This window comes from Trichosurus vulpecula, chromosome 7, assembly GCF_011100635.1.
Source record: "Trichosurus vulpecula isolate mTriVul1 chromosome 7, mTriVul1.pri, whole genome shotgun sequence".
Lineage (NCBI taxonomy): Eukaryota > Metazoa > Chordata > Mammalia > Diprotodontia > Phalangeridae > Trichosurus > Trichosurus vulpecula.
In genome coordinates this window covers 33,625,404-33,641,676 of record NC_050579.1, presented here as the reverse complement: position 1 = coordinate 33,641,676, position 16,273 = coordinate 33,625,404, and the positions used below count along the sequence as shown (strand labels likewise).

The window sequence follows — 16,273 nt, the reverse complement described above, 5'->3', positions numbered from 1 at the left end:
AATGTGCCCCTGTCCCTCTCCATGCCTCCCCCTCCCCCTTCTCCATTCTCTGTATTCAAATGACAGCCTGAAATAGCTTTGATTTATGGAAGTAGCTCTGCTCCCCAGAGACAGAGCTGGCATTGTAGGGGGCAGAGAGGAGCCTGGTGCCCCTCTGAGGGAATGAGGAGAAGGGGAGATTTGAATGGTCAGGCAGCCACCTCGTATTAGGCACTGTTCTAGGCACTGGGGGCGTGGGGAGAGTGAGACAGAGGAAGACGCCGTGACTGCCTTAGGAAGCATCCATCAGACAGTACGTGACTGAGCCCTGAAGATTGTCTAGACCACAGTGGGAGTGGGTGTTTGGCCAGGAGATCTTCATCTAAGCTGGGACAGTTGGGGCGGCATTCATTGATGTCTAAGATTAAGGGAGAGGGACTGGACCTGAAGGTCTAGGGATCACTTTCCCCCTAACGCTGGAGGTCGGCACCTTATTATCAACTTCTGGTCATAAAGCAACCTAGAGCTCTGGAGTGGGACTTGCTTAAGGTCCCATAGCCAGTAGATGTCCAAGGTGGGACTTGAACCCGGGTCTTCTTGGCTTTGAGGTCAACTCATTGTCCACCATGCCACACTGCTTCTCACGAGAGTACAGTGTGACAGAAAGAATGCCAAATGTGGAGTGAGGAGAATCTCTGCTCTGTGTAACCCTGGACAAATCACTTAACCTCTCTGGGCCTCCATCTACTCATTTATAAAATAGGAAGTCTGGGTTCAGATGTCCCATGAGACCCCTTCCAGCTCTGGGAGGATGGTCCTATTCGGTGATCTGAACTTTGGGGGGAGGCATCAGGAGCTGCTCTTTCCTGTCATTCAAAGACCCCCTCCCTCCCTGCCCCTCGGGGGTCTTCTTGGGGCTCCAGGATAAGTGTTCCTCTGCTGTGTCCGCCTTCAGCAGCCTTTTCCTGGAAGTGGCCTCCTCTCTTGGGACCCTTGGGGTTCCCTTCCTGTTCCTTAGGGTGCTGGTTGACTTGTGTCACTCTTAACTTTGGACTCTCTACTTTACCTCTGAATCTCAGTTTCTTCAGCTATAAGATGGGGTTAGTATTCCTGCATTTATTGGGAAAGCTTCTAGTGCCTCTCCATTGTACATAATAATTGCTTTTGGTTTTTAAATAGTTATAATATTTAAAAAGATTCCTTTTATGCCTGTAGTTTGTAGGATTTTTTTTATAGTGTAAATGAGTTTTATACTTTGTCAAAGGCACTTTCTTTGTCTAGCGAGATGATTGTGTAGTTTTGGATGTTTGTTTTTCAAAAACTATTATGTTCGTTGTTTTCTTATTGTTAAACGAACCTTGCCTCCCTGGTATGAATCTACTTCAATCAGAATGAACCATTTCTTTGACAGGATTTCATTTAAAAATTTTGAATGTATGTCCATTAGTGATATTTCTCTGTAGTTCTCTTTTTTTGTTTTATCCTCCCCTGGTTTAAGTATTAGGACTCCATTTGTCTCATAAAACGGAGTTTGGTAAAGTGCTTTTCTCCTCAGGTATTGAGAATAATTTGTGTAGACACACTGAGAAAGAAAGCACTCCACAAATTTGATTTTATTCCCCTATAAATTCAGCTACACCAGATTTTCCCCTCTCTTTGGTAGTTTCTTTGCAGCTAGGTCCATTTCCTTTACTGAGACTGGGTTACTTAAGATCTGTACGTGGTATTCTGTTACAACATTCCATCTCCGATCTCCACACCTTTGCACAGAGATGCCAGAGACTCAGACCTGGAACACCATCCCTCCTCACCTCTTAGCACCCCTAGCTTCCTTCAGAGTTCAGCGCAGGTTCTACCTCCTACACGAGGCCGTTCCCAATTCCTCCAGGTGCTGGTGCCTCTCCCATCCCCCCAATTATTTTGCATTTCTTTGGGATTCCCTCCCATTTGCATTGTATATATCTTGTATGTGCATAGTTGTTGCATGTTATCTCCCGATTAGACTGTGAGCTTCTTGAGAGCAAGAATCATGTTTTTGCCTTTCTTTTTATCACATAGTGCCTGGCACTTCTGGTGAGTGCTTAGTTTATGCTTCTGTCTATGCCTGTCGTTTTCCCCACTGGAAGGTAAACTGTCTGAGAGCAGAGACTGTTTTCCATGTATCCTTGGCACCAGCATGGTTCTTGGCTTGTTGGTTAATCAGTTCTCCCTGTCTTTCTTATTCCTCATAATCCCTAGTCCCCATCCTAGGCTCCCCACGTGTGACTGTCCAACGGAATCTCATCCATTTATTCCTCGGTATGACAAATATTTATTGTGTATCCGCTCGGTGCTCCACACTGCGTGAGATGCTTTTCGGGATGTGCAAAAAGTTCAAGACTGCCTCCCCACAAGGAGCTTACAGTCCAGTTGGGAGGCCAAGAAATCTAATCAGCATGCACCGGTGGCTGGTGGAGAGTCCTCCTCCTCTGCCTCTGGCGGAGGCCGTGCCATAACGTAACCTTCCTCATCTGCTCTGTTTCTGTAGCTGGACCCGCAGACCGTACAGACAAAGAACTGGCACATGGATGTGATCGAGATGAACGGGGTAAGGCCATTGGAGCTAGGGGGGATCCCAGCTCGGCGTGGGGTAAGGCCATTGGAGCTGGGGGGATCCCAGCTCGGCATGGGGTAAGGCCATTGGAGCTAGAGGGGATCCCAGCTCGGTGTGGGGTAAGGCCATTGGAGCTAGGGGGGATCCCAGCTTGGCATGGAATAAGGCCATTGGAGCTAGGGGGGATCCCAGCTTGGCATGGAATAAGGCCATTGGAGCTAGAGGGGATCCCAGCTTGGGGGGTGGGCCTCCCTGTTGTCACTCCCCGGCTTCCTACTTCCAGTCAAGGAAGGCTCTGTCTTTCTTTTCTGCTTTTCAGAGCACTTTTCAGGGCATTTCTGGGTTTGCCTTGGGCTAGCCTTGCCCGTGATGGAGGCAGCCTACACAGCCACTGGACCTGCCCTGCCCTGCCTTCTTGGTCCCTTTGTGTCCTTGTAGGAGACCCCCTTGTTGGGGTCTCCAACATCACCATGTGTTTTGGGGGTATTTCCAGGGCATCGACTGCCCTTTACCCCAACCCTGCCCCAACTTGGTCTTTTCCTTGATGCAGATCAAGGTGGAGTTCTCCATGAAATTCACCAGCCGGGACATGAGCCTGAAGAGAACCCCATCTAAAAAGCAGACAGGAGTGTTTGGAGTGAAGATCAGCGTTGTGACAAAGTATGTGCCATTCCTGGAACCTGTATTCCCCGGTCCGTCAATCCAAGTGCTCCAAGTCTCTCCACTCCCCTCCAGACCCACACCTCCCCAGAGGGGATAGAATAAAAATAGACCTGCAGTGGAAGCCAACATTCCAGGTTCAGATCCTCATACAAAACCCCATTTGGGGTTTTCTTGGCAAAGAGCTGCCATTTCCTTCTCCAGCTCATTTTACAGATGAGGAAACTGAGGCAGACAGGGTTAAGTGACTTGCCCAGGGCCACACAGCCAATAAGTGTCTGAGGTCAGATTTGAACTCAGGAGGATATCTTCCTGACTCCAGGCCCAGCACTCTGTGCACGCTGGCACCGCCTAGCTATAGGCTTGGCCAAGTTCCTGGGCTTCAGTTTCTTCCTCTGTAAAGTGAAGGAGTGGGAACAGCAGAACTAAGTGCTCTCTAAGATCCTTTCCCATTCTGAAATGCTGTGTTTGCAGTGTCTAGCACAGTTCCTTAACAAACGATTATTGAGTGATTGATTCAGAAGTTGGCTACTTCATCCTGTCTCTGACCCCTCTCCCCCGGGGCAGATGAGATTCTATGGCCCTGATTTGTTGAGGCAGCATCTTCCAGGAAAAGGCCCTGCCTATAGAGTCACTGAGGTCCTGGGTTCAAATTCTCCCTTCCTCACGTACTCCCTGTGAGACTTTGGACAAATCACTTAGCTCCGTGGGCCTCTGTTACTTCATCTGGAATGAAGAGCGTTGGGCTTGATAGCCTCTGAGGTCCCTCTGAGCTCTGGGATCCTGTAAATCCTGGGATATGTTGGGGGAAGAGTGGGGCACACTTTGTGTCTTATCTCAGAAAGGTGAGTCTGTGTGACTAGGAACTAGGTTCTTCCCTAGAAACAGATATCTCATTCTTCTGTAGGAAGAAAGTCCCCCAGGGTGTTTTCATCCTCACTAAAGCTCCTTAGGGTTTTCCCAAAGGAAAATCCTCTTCCCTTTTCCATCCCATTTGGCTCCTGTTTCATCTGCTTATCTTGGTATCTACCTGTGAAAGGAGAACAGAGATCCTATGTACCTTGATCTGACACCCCCACGTCCTTTTCCAGCCCTCTACGCACACAGCAAGTGTTCTTCTCACCCTTCCCTCTCACCCCATTCCCCATTCCAAGCAGCCAGGACTCCCTGAGGTTGGGGCATGAAGACGTGAGTGGGAGGGAAGGGGAGGTGACTACGCTGTCATGGCAAAGGTAGTCACCATGCTGCCCACTCCCTGCCTCCACAGGCGAGAGCGCTCCAAGGTACCCTACATCGTCCGGCAATGTGTGGAGGAGGTCGAGAAAAGAGGCATTGAGGAAATCGGAATCTACCGGATTTCGGGGGTGGCCACTGACATCCAGGCGCTGAAGGCTGTCTTTGATGCCAGTGAGTCCCAGGAGAGGCCCAGGACCTGGGGAAAGAAGGGCGGGGGATGGGGAACACGGACTGAGAGGGGGAGCAGAGGGTGGGACTTCCACACTTTCTTGTCTGGCTCTCCCCACACTTGCCTAGACTTGCTGGTAGAGGGGGAGCCTTGTATCTGACAAAGCTGAAATTTACAGCTTACATCTTGGAAACTGACTCTTGTGTTCATTCCCAGGGTACTTGGTGGAGACAGATTCAAAAGCCCTGAGCTCACACTTCTCAGCTTCTGGATGCCGGGCTCCTAAGGTCTTTCTTAGTAGAGTTTGAGAGGCATTGTGGGACCCTGAGTGAATCACTTCAGGGCCCAGTGTTCTGGGTAATCCCCTAAGATGGGTTCTTCACATTTTTACCTCATAGCCTCCTTGGGCAATCTGCTGAAGCCAATGGGCTCCTTAGAAAAATGTTTTTAAAAAGCCTAAGATGCATAGGATTGTAAAGGAAATCAAATACAATGAAGCAAATGTATCAAAATATACATTGTTTTAAGAGTCTCTCTCCTCACCCAGGAAATCTCTGTACCAATAAAATCAGTCTCTGGCCTGTAATATTTCTCCTGCCTTCTCTTTTAAGGCCAGAAGACTCTCAAAGGTTGGACTGGGGCCTTTGGTTTCATTCATATGATCCTGTAGTGATGAGCCTAGGGCTGTGTCTTGTTATAGTACTTAGTACTTAGTATGGACTGGCTGCCTGCCTGCCTGCCTACTGGAAAAGCCAAGCTGCTCTAGGCAGACCAGGCCAGTCCCTTAGAGGCTGAGCTGGACAGCTCCTGAAGAACCAGCCTGAACTTTCCCCCTGGCCCTTCCCTTCTACCCCACCCCCACCCTGGAAGAGGCAGAGGCCCTGATGGCAGCCTTTGGCAGCACAGAAGATGTCATCCTTTGGGGGAAGGGGGGAGGGCAGTGAGAGTGGGTAGGGAGAGAAAGGTTGGGAGAATGGAGGGGGCAGGATGGGGCCAGGAGGCTGAGGGAGATACTGGCACAAAGCTGATTGTTCCTGGCCCAGATTTCTCTTCGTGGCCTGAAAACCGAGGCTTGGTTGAACATGATTTTAGGTGTAAAAAATGTGCCGAGCTTTCCAGAGAGGGGCTTAACTGAGACTGTCAGTGAGGACAGAGCCTTCTGTACAGTATTAACACGGCCCCAGAGCTCCAGATCGTGGAATTGACTTTTCTCTCTCCCCGATCCCCTTCTCCACTCTCCACATAAGAGATCCATGGACAAGGTAAACCAGATTGCAGCCCCATAGTACCCCCTCCCCTGTCATGGCTGAGTCAGGACTTGATGAGTCCCAAGCTTCTCCTGACAGGGCCACATCACAGATATCTCCGTGGATCTGTCTTGGCCCTGCCTTATCCTTAACAGGGATATTGGAGAGACAGTAATATACAGGAAATAGAGTGATAATAATAAAAAGAAGAAGAGCTAACATTTCTATAGGACTTCTGCTTTTTATAAACGTCATCTCATTTGATCCCTCCAATAATCCTGGAAGGTAGGTACTATTATGATCTCACGTACAGACATGGAAACCAAGGCTGTGAAAGGCTGTGATTTGCCCAGGATCACAGCTAGTAAAATGTCTGAGGCAGGACTTTGAACTCGGGTCTTCGTGACTGCCAGATCTCATGTTCTATCTCTCATGCCCCCAGCTGCCTAGAGCAAGGCTGGCTTTCAGGCCTGGCCTCAGTTGCCTAGTGATTCACAGCCTCAGTTTCCCCATCTGTAAAGTGACAGGTTGGACTAGTGGGTCTCTGAGGTCCCTTCCGGCTCTCAGTCTATGATCCTTTATTTCCAGGGCCCTGTCTGAGTAAAGAAACCATTTACCAGGAAAGCCCTTCATGCCAGCTTTTAGCCAACTCCCATGTCGATGGCCCCTGACCAGGCCTGCAGGAAAGATCCTTCTGACAGTTTTCTTAGCACAGCATGAATAGAATAGGGTGGTATGGTACCTGTCACTTTTGGGGAAAGAGGGAACTGCTCTGAAACCCCTGGGCCCTGAGACAGGAGGGAGGGAGTTTGAAAAGCTGCCAAGATGCGTGTGTTAATAAGTGAGGTACTGTATGGGAGACAGGATTCAACTTATTCTTCTTGGCCCTAGAGAGGAGAATTTAACCAATGGATAGAAACTGCCACAAAGCAGATTTTGGCAAAAAAAAAAAATGGTAACAGAAGATCAGACAACATATGCAGTCTTCAGCTGTGTGGAGGGATTTTGCTGACTCCACCAAGGTGTATTTTAGGCAGGATAAGGAAAAACTTTGTGACAATTGCAGCTCTCCAAAATTGGTAGGCAGTGTGCTTGCCATTCCTGGGAGTCTTGAGATAGAGACCAGAGGAACCCTTATCAGGAGGGCTTGGCTGCCTTCCCAGCAGTCAGCCCTAAGATTCTATGGGGGGACTAATCCCCACTCATCTCCTCTCCTCTGCAGACAATAAGGATGTGCTGGTGATGTTAAGTGACATGGACGTCAATGCCATTGCGGGGACCTTGAAACTGTACTTCCGGGAGCTCCCGGAGCCCCTCCTCACAGACAGACTCTATCCAGCCTTCATGGAGGGCATCGGTGAGACTTGCGCCGGGTTCCCAAGGGCTCCCATGGGGCTCTCTGTCAGGCGAAAGGCCGGCAGTTGGGGTTCCTATCCAGGTGATCCCTGGGATTAGGGAGCATTTAGGAAGGCACAGGAACACATGGCTGCTTATTAGTGCTGCCCCTTCCTTTCATTCAGGTTGTGGAGGAGGAAGATTTCTAGCCCCAGATGCCTTGAGTTCCCAGATCCACTAGAAACCTCCAAGCCATAATGGTGTTGACCCCAGGCCGTTTGTTCGATAGTGCTCAGTACCCAGGAGAACAGGGCTGGTCTTTGAACATAAGTGATCCTGATAAAACAGCTTAGACTTGGTTTTTGTTGTGTGATCTATGGTAGGCAGTACTCCCTCTATGGTTCTCTGTGGCTGTTGACCCATAGGCCTGACCCCCTAGCCCTATCATCTACTCCCCGCCCTTCCATCCTGTGTCCATGCTCTCTCCCTACAGCCCTCTATCATTCTTATTCTAACACCATCACTCTTACTCACAACTTTCAGAGTATTGAGGCTCTCTGATCAGCACACCTTAGGTTGGCTTTCTGAGTCCAATCCCATTTGCCAGAGGGACTAAAGAAAAAGCATTCTCTGCCCTCAGCTGTACCATTCAAGGATGGGCTACCTTCTTGACCCTTCTGCCCTCAGCAGGGACCATCAGAGTTAAAGCAGCCCTTGGTGAAAGAAGCTCATGGGTTTGGCTGCCCGCTTCCACCTCTAGGACTCAGTCCCTTTACCCCCAACCGCCTTCCTCAATGAGACAGAGAGATTGAAGATTTGTCTCATTTTAGAGAGAAGAGGGACCCCTTCACCAAGCTCTGGTGAGGTAGTTTGCCTTTCCTCCTCCAGCCTTGCAGCTCTGCTTTATTAAAAACAGTAACAGGAAACAAAAACACCATCTTTGGCTGGGTACAAAGGAAGAGGGAGCTGTGGAGAAGGTGAGGGGAGGTAAAAGGTGGACAGGCTTTGTCAGCTGCCAAGGTGCACATTGGGGGAGATGAGTGAATGAAGAATGGATTGATGAAAAGGCATTTATCAGGGGCTCACCCAGTGCTAAGCACTGTTCCAGGAGCCGGGGATATAAAACTAAATGCTTCTGTCCTCCCAGTTTGATTGGAAAGCAGTGAACTCTCCCTGGTTGCCCCTCATGCCTTCTCTTTTCTTTCTCTATGTCTTCCCTGGAGACACGAAGATGGCTGGTCAGGGCTGGTGTCCAGGTTGGATCAGCTGATGGCTGCCTTCTGGGCCTCAGTTTCTCTCTTTGTAAAATGAGGGACTTTGATTAGGTCACTTCTTTCAGCTGATTCAAGACTTAACAAATCTCTAAGTCCAAGGGTCCAGCGTGAGGTCATCTGTCCAGGGAGCTGCGATTCCCCTCCTGGGGAGGAGTAGAGGATGATCACATTTGTCCTGGGCATAGCAGGGGGTATCCACCCCCCCCCCACCCCAGTTCCTTCAAGTCACTCAGCTGGACAACAGCATAGGTTCTGGAGGTGAGGCCTTGGCACACACCTTGTCCTGATGAGCTCACTCACTTGCTGACCCGCTTTCTCCTGTCTCCAGCCCTCTCAGATCCTGCTGCCAAGGAAAACTGTATGATGCACCTTCTCCGAACTCTTCCTGATCCCAACCTCATCACTTTCCTCTTCTTGCTAGAACACTTGAAAAGGTAAAGAGGTGTGTGTGGGGGGGTGGAATTTGCCCAAGGGGCTCCTGGAATTGGTAGGACTGCCCATCGGGAGAGGCTAAACCTCTGTGTGATCTTGGTAACCTCTCAGTCACCGTGACCCCACGGAGGCTGGAGAACAGACTGACTCTGGACTCAGATGTGCGTTCAAGTCTTACTGCTTCTGTGACCCCAGATTAATCATGTCACCTCCCTGGGCATCCTCTGAGGTCCCTTCCAGCTATAGAGCTACAGTCTCAAGATCCTTCACCTTCCAGTTTGATTAGCAAGCCTGTGAACTTAGATGGCAGCCCTGGGACATGGGCTGGAGCAGGGGTGGGGAACCTGTAGCCTCAAGGCCACTTGTGGCCCCCTAGGTCCTCAGGTTTGGCCCTCTGACTGAATCCAAACTTCATAGAACAAATCCCCTTAAAAGGATTTGTTCCTTAAAACTTGGATCAGTAAAAGGCCGCACCTGAGGACCTAGTCGAGGGCCGCATGGGGCCTCGAGGCCACAGGTTCCCCACTCCTGGGCTGGAGAGAGGGATTGCACTTCTCAGGAATTGTGGCATCAGCTATCCCATCCCCCCTCCATCTGTTCTCCTTGAGGTCTGGGTTTTCTGGCTTCCGGGAATTTGCCTTGGTGAATATTGGTTCAGGCAGAGCAGAAGCTGACTGTTCAGGAGGCTGGGGCTTTCCCACACCTCCAGAGGGGACAGAGGAGTAGGAGATGGAGCTGGGAGTGAGCTCAGGTTTCACGTTCCTCCCATCCTCAGGCACTTTCCCCTCTGGTTTGGCCAGCACCAGAGTCCCATCCAGTTCCCAAACAGTTTGGAGAGTGAGCAGGAACATCCGTAAAGAAGGGCAAAGGGAAAATCCATTAGATTTTCCACCCTGAGAACCGGGCACAGCCTGTTCCCACATCTGGTCTCCTGGACCAGGATCAATTTCTGTGTGGGTTGGGGGCGGAGGAGGCCTGCACAGCTGCCTCCTGACATGGCCCTGTTTTCCTGCCTGTTTCCAAGGCAATGGACTGCTCCATTTGGGCAGGGCCTGTGGGTTCCCCCCAAAGGAAGATGGTGGTCCTGGTAGGGATTAGGTGCATCTGTGAGTGCAGGTCAGGCTGGCAACAGCTCCAGCAGGCACTTCTCAAGTGGCATTGGGGTGCTGGTGCTGAGGACAGGCCAGGAACAGGTTTCTTTGTTAGATAACTGTGTGGGGTGGAGATTGGCGGGGAGTGGGGGGGGGGGGAAGGGGGGGGGCGAGGACTGCATGGGCACTGGGTACAGACAGCAGCTAATACCTGCTGTTTACAGGGAGAAATCACAGCGAGTACATCTGGCCAGTTATGCAAGAGAAAGGAGGGCGGGGAGAAAACCCAAGGCAGGCTTAGAGCATCAGTCATCTGGAAGCAGGAAGAGGGACAAACCCTATACCCCTGGCTTTAGGAGAGGCTGCCTCCAGTTCTGGGAGCTCCAACCCAAAGCCACAGTGGCTTCCCTCTCTCAAAGCCCTGCCCCCTCCTCTGCCCATTGACCCCTAACTAGCTGAGTGAACTGCATTTGACCACTCCTGACCTCCCAGAAATGAGGGGGTTGGACTGAATGGCCTTCGGTGTCAGAGGGTCAAGGTTCAAATCCCACCTTTGACACGATGAACTCTGGGCAAGTCACAACCTCCATGGACCCTGTTTCCTCCTGCAGTGACTGTACTGAAGCAGAGAAGGGATGGAACAGATGGAGAGCCACCCTGGAGTCAGGTGGAGTGGCCTGGGGCAGATCTGTTCACCTCCTTGGCTCCCATTCTCCCTGATATGTTTAAAAAAATATCATCCCAAGAGGGCTGGGCTCAGTAAACTGTAAGGTCCCTTCTGGCTCTAAGTCTGTGATGCAAATTCCTCAGTTTTCTCTTCCATAAAATGGGGGCTTAGACAGACGACCTGGAAGATGCCAAGGCCCAAACCTGTAGTCTAGAAATTAGCCATGCCCTCAAGGCCCATCCTCCAAAGGATCTGAGCTCCTGGGCCTCCTAGGGAGGCCCCCAGGCAAGGGGTGAGCTGGGAATGGACAGGCTTGGCAATTCCTCTAGAGGTCCCAGAAATGACTCTCTTCCTTCCCTCCTCTCCCCCAGGGTTGCTGAAAAGGAGCCCATCAACAAAATGTCCCTTCACAATCTGGCCACTGTGTTTGGCCCGACATTACTAAGACCCTCTGAGGTGGAGAGCAAAGGACACCTGACCTCGGCCTCAGACATCTGGTCTCATGACGTCATGGCACAGGTAATCACCAGGTGGGGGCCTCTGTCTCCCACTGGCAGAGGGGGATCAGGAGCCGAGAGGGCCTGCCTCCTGAGGAGAAAGAACAGAGGGTGAGGGTGGCTCAGGAGATAAAGGGCCTGATTTAGAGTCCAGAGACTCGGGTTCAAATCCTGTCCCTGACACATCCTGGCTGTGTGACACAGCATTGCCTCTTAGTGCCTCAGGAAGCTCTCAAGATCCGCTCTGGTAGAGGCCTTGCCTCCTTGAGGACTTGAATTTGGGAAGACCTGAGTGCAAATCTCAAGTCAGACAGTGACTAGTTGTGTGACCCTGGGCAAGTCACATAACTTATCTATTAAGTCATCTGAGAAATGGCAGCACCTGCCTCTCAGGGGTGGGAGGAGCCAATGAGACATTTGTAAAGTACTTTGCAAGCCGTAAAGCTTTGTATAAAAGCTGGCAATCACTATTGGGCCTGAGAGAGATGACTCAATCCATGAGCTTCCCTACAGCTGGCTCAGGAGACCTTGGCTGAAGCCCATTGGTAGGATGCCCCACCCCCACGGTGCTGGGGCTGTTGGGGCAAGAGGCTGCTTAAGCAGAGACTAGAGGTCTTCTCCTCAGAATAGGCAGGCTTTCCCCAGGACCCTACACTGGTGCTAGGGTTCTGTCTTCCACATCCTGCAACCCCAACCCCCAGAATGACTGAAGGCACGCTGGCCTTGGAGTCAGGGAAGACGGGTTTGACACTGGCTTTGGACCCAGGGCAGGCCACTTAATCCCTCTGCCTCAGTTTCTTCATCTGTAAAATGAGGGGGTTGAATTCAGTGGCCCCTAAGGTCTCTTTCAGCTCCCATGATTCTGTGCTCCTGTCCTCTGTGAAAGAGAAGCCACATGGAATTCACTTAGGGCCAGTCATCTCAAAGCTTCCCTAATCTGTAACAGTAGGGAAGTGGGCCATCCAGGCAGAAGTCAAGCCACCTTTTTAAAAAAAAAAAAAAATATATATATATATATATGTTCATATATATATTAACTAATTTTGTTAAATATTTCCCAATTACATTCAAAATCTTTTTTAAACATAAAAAAAGTTTGAATTTCAAATTCTCTCCCTCACTTCTGCCCTTACCCCACCCATTGAGAGGGCAAGATATCAATTCTAACCTTGTTCACATGTTTGTACACACGTATACACACACATATATAATACACTTCTATACACATACGTATGTGTGCTCATACATACACATATGCATGTGTATATACCTGTGTACATACACGTGTGTGTGTACATATTTCTAAACAATTTCACTGTAATTGGTTTCCTTTGTAATTCTCTGTGTTTTATTTTACACATTTAAAACTACTTCTGGGAAGGGTTCCGTGGGTGTCACCAGACTGCGGGGGTGGGGTCCAGGGTACAAATAGGGTGAAGAACCCCAGGCTTAGAGTCACTCATCCCTGAGTTCCCCTAAGGCCTGAGAATAAGGGAGGGAGGGCGGGGAGGGAAAAAGCAAGCCTTGGTCAGAGGAGAAGGTTGCAGTTTTCTGTCCCAGGGATGGCTGCCTCCCCAGGATGGCTGACCACTCCAGGTGACATGAGAGAAGGCCCCACATCCGGTTGTTCCAGCAGCTAGCACCAGTGGCTGGTACAGAGCCAGGCCCTTCCATGAATATTTGCTGATTGATCAGATTCCCATCCCAGCTCTTGGGAGGCTCCTGCTCCTGTCAGGTTGACCTGTCTAGGAGTGGTGTGAGGCAGCCTCTCAAGTCATGCCCACCCTGCCCCTGCAGGCTGCAGAGCTGGAATAGACTTCCTGGACTCCTCAGGCTGTGCTGTCTAACAGAGATGCCTTCTCTCCTAACCCAACCCATTCAGTGGGTCAACAAGCATGTATTAATTACGAGCGCTGGCTCTAGGAGTAAGAGGATCTGAGATCAAACCCCATGGCTGATACTCCCCAAGCCTGGGTTTTCTCATCTCCAAAATAACCAGGTTGGACTAGAAGGCCCCTGAGGTCTCCAGCAGCTCTCAGTGTATGGTCCTGTGGTCCTATCCTGTGGTTCCTTTGGGGAGGGTGTGTTTATGGTGCTGGATTTTGAGGTTCCCCCACAGGATAACTGGCAGCTTCCAGCCCTCACTGCTCCCCCTCTGCTTCTCCCCAGGTCCAGGTCCTTCTATATTATCTGCAGCACCCTCCCATCTCCTTTGCGGAACTAAAACGGAACACACTGTACTTCTCCACGGACGTTTAGCACAGGCACGGGTGGCGCGGGGTCCACCACGGGGGCACCAGTCCCTCCTGGCTTGGCCCTGGGGTTCAGCACAGACTTGAAAAACCAATCGACTGACCACCCCACAAAACCAGATGGAGCAGACCAGACAAGGGAAACGGATTTCTGAGAACTGGAATGTGCGCGTCTCCTGTGCAGCCTTGTACAAAGCTGGCCTCGTCCTTCCCCCGGACCTGTTGCCCCGCTGTACTCCATCCCCGCCCCTCTGTATTTCTGCTCATGTCTGATGCCCCATGGTGTTCAGGAATCGTCCAGTGTATATTTGTCATGAGGAAAAGGTAGTGGCCGACTCAGGCTGGGGGCCCAGACGGCCTGCTCTGTGCTTCTCTTTCCTCCGGCATTTTCATTCCTTCCGAGTCTAAATGCAGAGGTTTTTCGTTTGCTCTGTGTGACTTCTGCCAAGCTGCCCTCTCCTGACACTGCTCCCAGAAGCCCCGCCTCTTCGCTTCCTCCACCGACTCCCACCCCTCTTCCCTGCATGTGAAGCCTCAGCCCAGGTCCGCCGTCTGGGAGAGCTCTTCGAGGTGCTGTGTCCTACTTTGCCTCGATGCCGGTGAGGATGCCGGATCCTGAGATGGGGCTGCGCTGACCCCCAGGCTCTGAGCAAGGACCCAGGGACAACTTGGGAGCTGCTGTTTGGGCATCTCTCTTCCTGGGAGTGTCCTTCCTTGTTTCCTTTCTCTGCTTTATAACCCCATCTCTAGGAGAGATTTATCACCTGGTTTTTCTTCCTCTGCTTTTCAGTTCCTTCCTCCCTGGTATTCTATTTCCTTTGCGTGCAGAGACTCATGGCGGGTCACCCACTGTCCAGCTAGAGGGCTTGGGGGAACTCTTCATTCACAAGGGTGTATGTGATCTTGGCCCTGTCATTTCCCCTGTGATCCTCAGTTTCATCATCTGCCAAATATAGGTCTTGGACTAGAAGACCTTGAGGCTCCTTCCTATCCTCTAAATCTCTGATGCCAGGGAAACACAAGAGTTTGGGCCACTTCTCATTTTGTGTTCACAGGTTGGAGAGCGAGAGGTACCAAGGGTAGCCCTGGGGTCCCTAAGGGGAGGGGTGGGAGGTGGAGCAGAGAAGGCAGCTCTGTGAGCAGGGACTGTTGTCCTGCTGGGGTCTGTCTCCCCTGGGGACAAATAGGACTGGCCCAGGTACCCAGAAAAGGAGAAAGCCTTCAGCGGGCAGTAGAACCCAGCTCTTGGCACCTCTTACCTCTTACCTTTGCCTTAGACCTGGGTGCCCTGCAGCCAGGCACTGCCAGAGTAGCCCCTTATGCCCTCAGGGAGATCAAGTAGGCTCTCTGAAATCCCCTCCTCCCCCGCCCCAGCCAGCAGGGCGGGGTAGGTCAGCTACAGCACTGACCCCCTCTCCTGCCTTGCCAGAGCATGTGGGGTAGGAACAGCTGGAGGCCTGGGCAATATGGTTAGTCAGCCTCCATGGTGCTGTTCATTCAGATCCCATTTCTCCTGGCTGCCTGGCTTCTGGCAGTGACCTTCTCACCCAGCTACAGGAAGGGGGTTGGAAGAAGGGAGCGATCTGGCCTCTTTGAGGACTGCTCTTCAGATGGGCCGACACACACCTGGTTCTGGCAAGGGCCCGATTGGCACCACCTAGCCAAACACTGGCAGCTCCACAGTATGACTTATGGGGAGCAAGCTGGATTCTCACTCACCTGAGACCAGCTACCTAGTGCTGGGGAGAGGAGGGAAATCCCCATGTCTGTACCCCTGGGTACAGCCCATTGAGTTTTCCATCCACACAATGACATGATAGAGTTAACTTGTACAAAGGCGGGGCTCCCTGTGTTGGAGCACATTTGGAAGAAGACTGCCATCAGTTTATTCCTGGTTTCTTGGAAGTCTTGCCTGGCTGGTGCTCAGGGCCAAATTTTGAACAAGGGCACACCGAAGATGCAGCCCGTTCAGTGAGAAGCAGTTCCCTCTGTGGTCCTTTCTCTCCCTTGCCCAGGAGCTGGATATGGCCACGCTCTGGCAATGTCAGGGAAAGGAAAAGGGTGATGGGAGAGGGGACCCACTGGCAGCAGAGGTACTAGAATACCAGATGAAGAGGAAAATCCCCAAGTCCAAAGGCCCCAGCTGCCCAGTAGCCTTGGCATGCCAAAGTTAGCCTCCTGTATCATGGACCCTTTCTTTGGCTTCCAAATCAAGTCCCAGGGCTGGAGAGAAAGCTTGACTGGGGCTGGCAGCAGCTGAAGAGGAGTGCTCTCACCCAAGGCCCCCCGCCCTCCCCCCCAAGAAGCCAGTGGGAAAAGAGAAGCGGCTTCTGGCTTCTTAGGGGGTCAGCTGCTGCCACCTGGAGACAAGAAAGCAAGAGAAAAGAGTCTAAGGAGAAGGTAAAAGAATAAAAATATTTATGTATCTACAAGTCCACAATGGGAAGAAAGGATAGGTACTAAGCCAGGACAAAGCTGTACGAGAGGGAGATCCTTTGGTTTCTCAAGTTAGGGACTGCTCAGCCCAGGCCCCACCCATAGTAGCCTGCTGTGTGGCACAGGCAGTGTTAACAACAGGGGCCCAGAAAACAGGCTGCAGGTACCCTCCCTGGCTCCATGTCGCCTTGCCCACTTCCATGCAGGGGCCTGGAAGATCTGGAGAGTTTTGCGCATACAGGTAGGATAGGACTGTTCATTAATAATTTGACTTTAATAAGTTCGTAAGGATATATTTTTTTGTCTGTGTTGTTTCAATTATGTAGATTATTATAAATGGATGTAAACCATGTGAGAGGAAAATGTTAATAAAAATGCAAAGCCCCAACATTTGCACAAAACAGC

At 51.0% G+C, this 16,273-nt stretch overlaps 1 protein-coding gene across 6 annotated transcripts in view; it reads left to right on the top strand.

Moving 5' to 3' along the window:
* Positions 1–16,273, top strand: part of ABR (ABR activator of RhoGEF and GTPase) — a 294,763-nt gene extending 278,490 nt beyond the window's left edge. For all 6 annotated transcript variants that reach the window (XM_036766139.1, XM_036766142.1, XM_036766140.1 and 3 more), the window contains 7 exons: positions 2,507–2,566; positions 3,123–3,232; positions 4,500–4,639; positions 7,107–7,241; positions 8,822–8,927; positions 11,055–11,202; positions 13,350–16,273. In XM_036766139.1, coding sequence (XP_036622034.1) covers positions 2,507–2,566; positions 3,123–3,232; positions 4,500–4,639; positions 7,107–7,241; positions 8,822–8,927; positions 11,055–11,202; positions 13,350–13,439 — 789 coding nt within the window. In that variant the 3' untranslated portion in view covers positions 13,440–16,273. The remainder of the gene's footprint in view (positions 1–2,506; positions 2,567–3,122; positions 3,233–4,499; positions 4,640–7,106; positions 7,242–8,821; positions 8,928–11,054; positions 11,203–13,349) is intronic.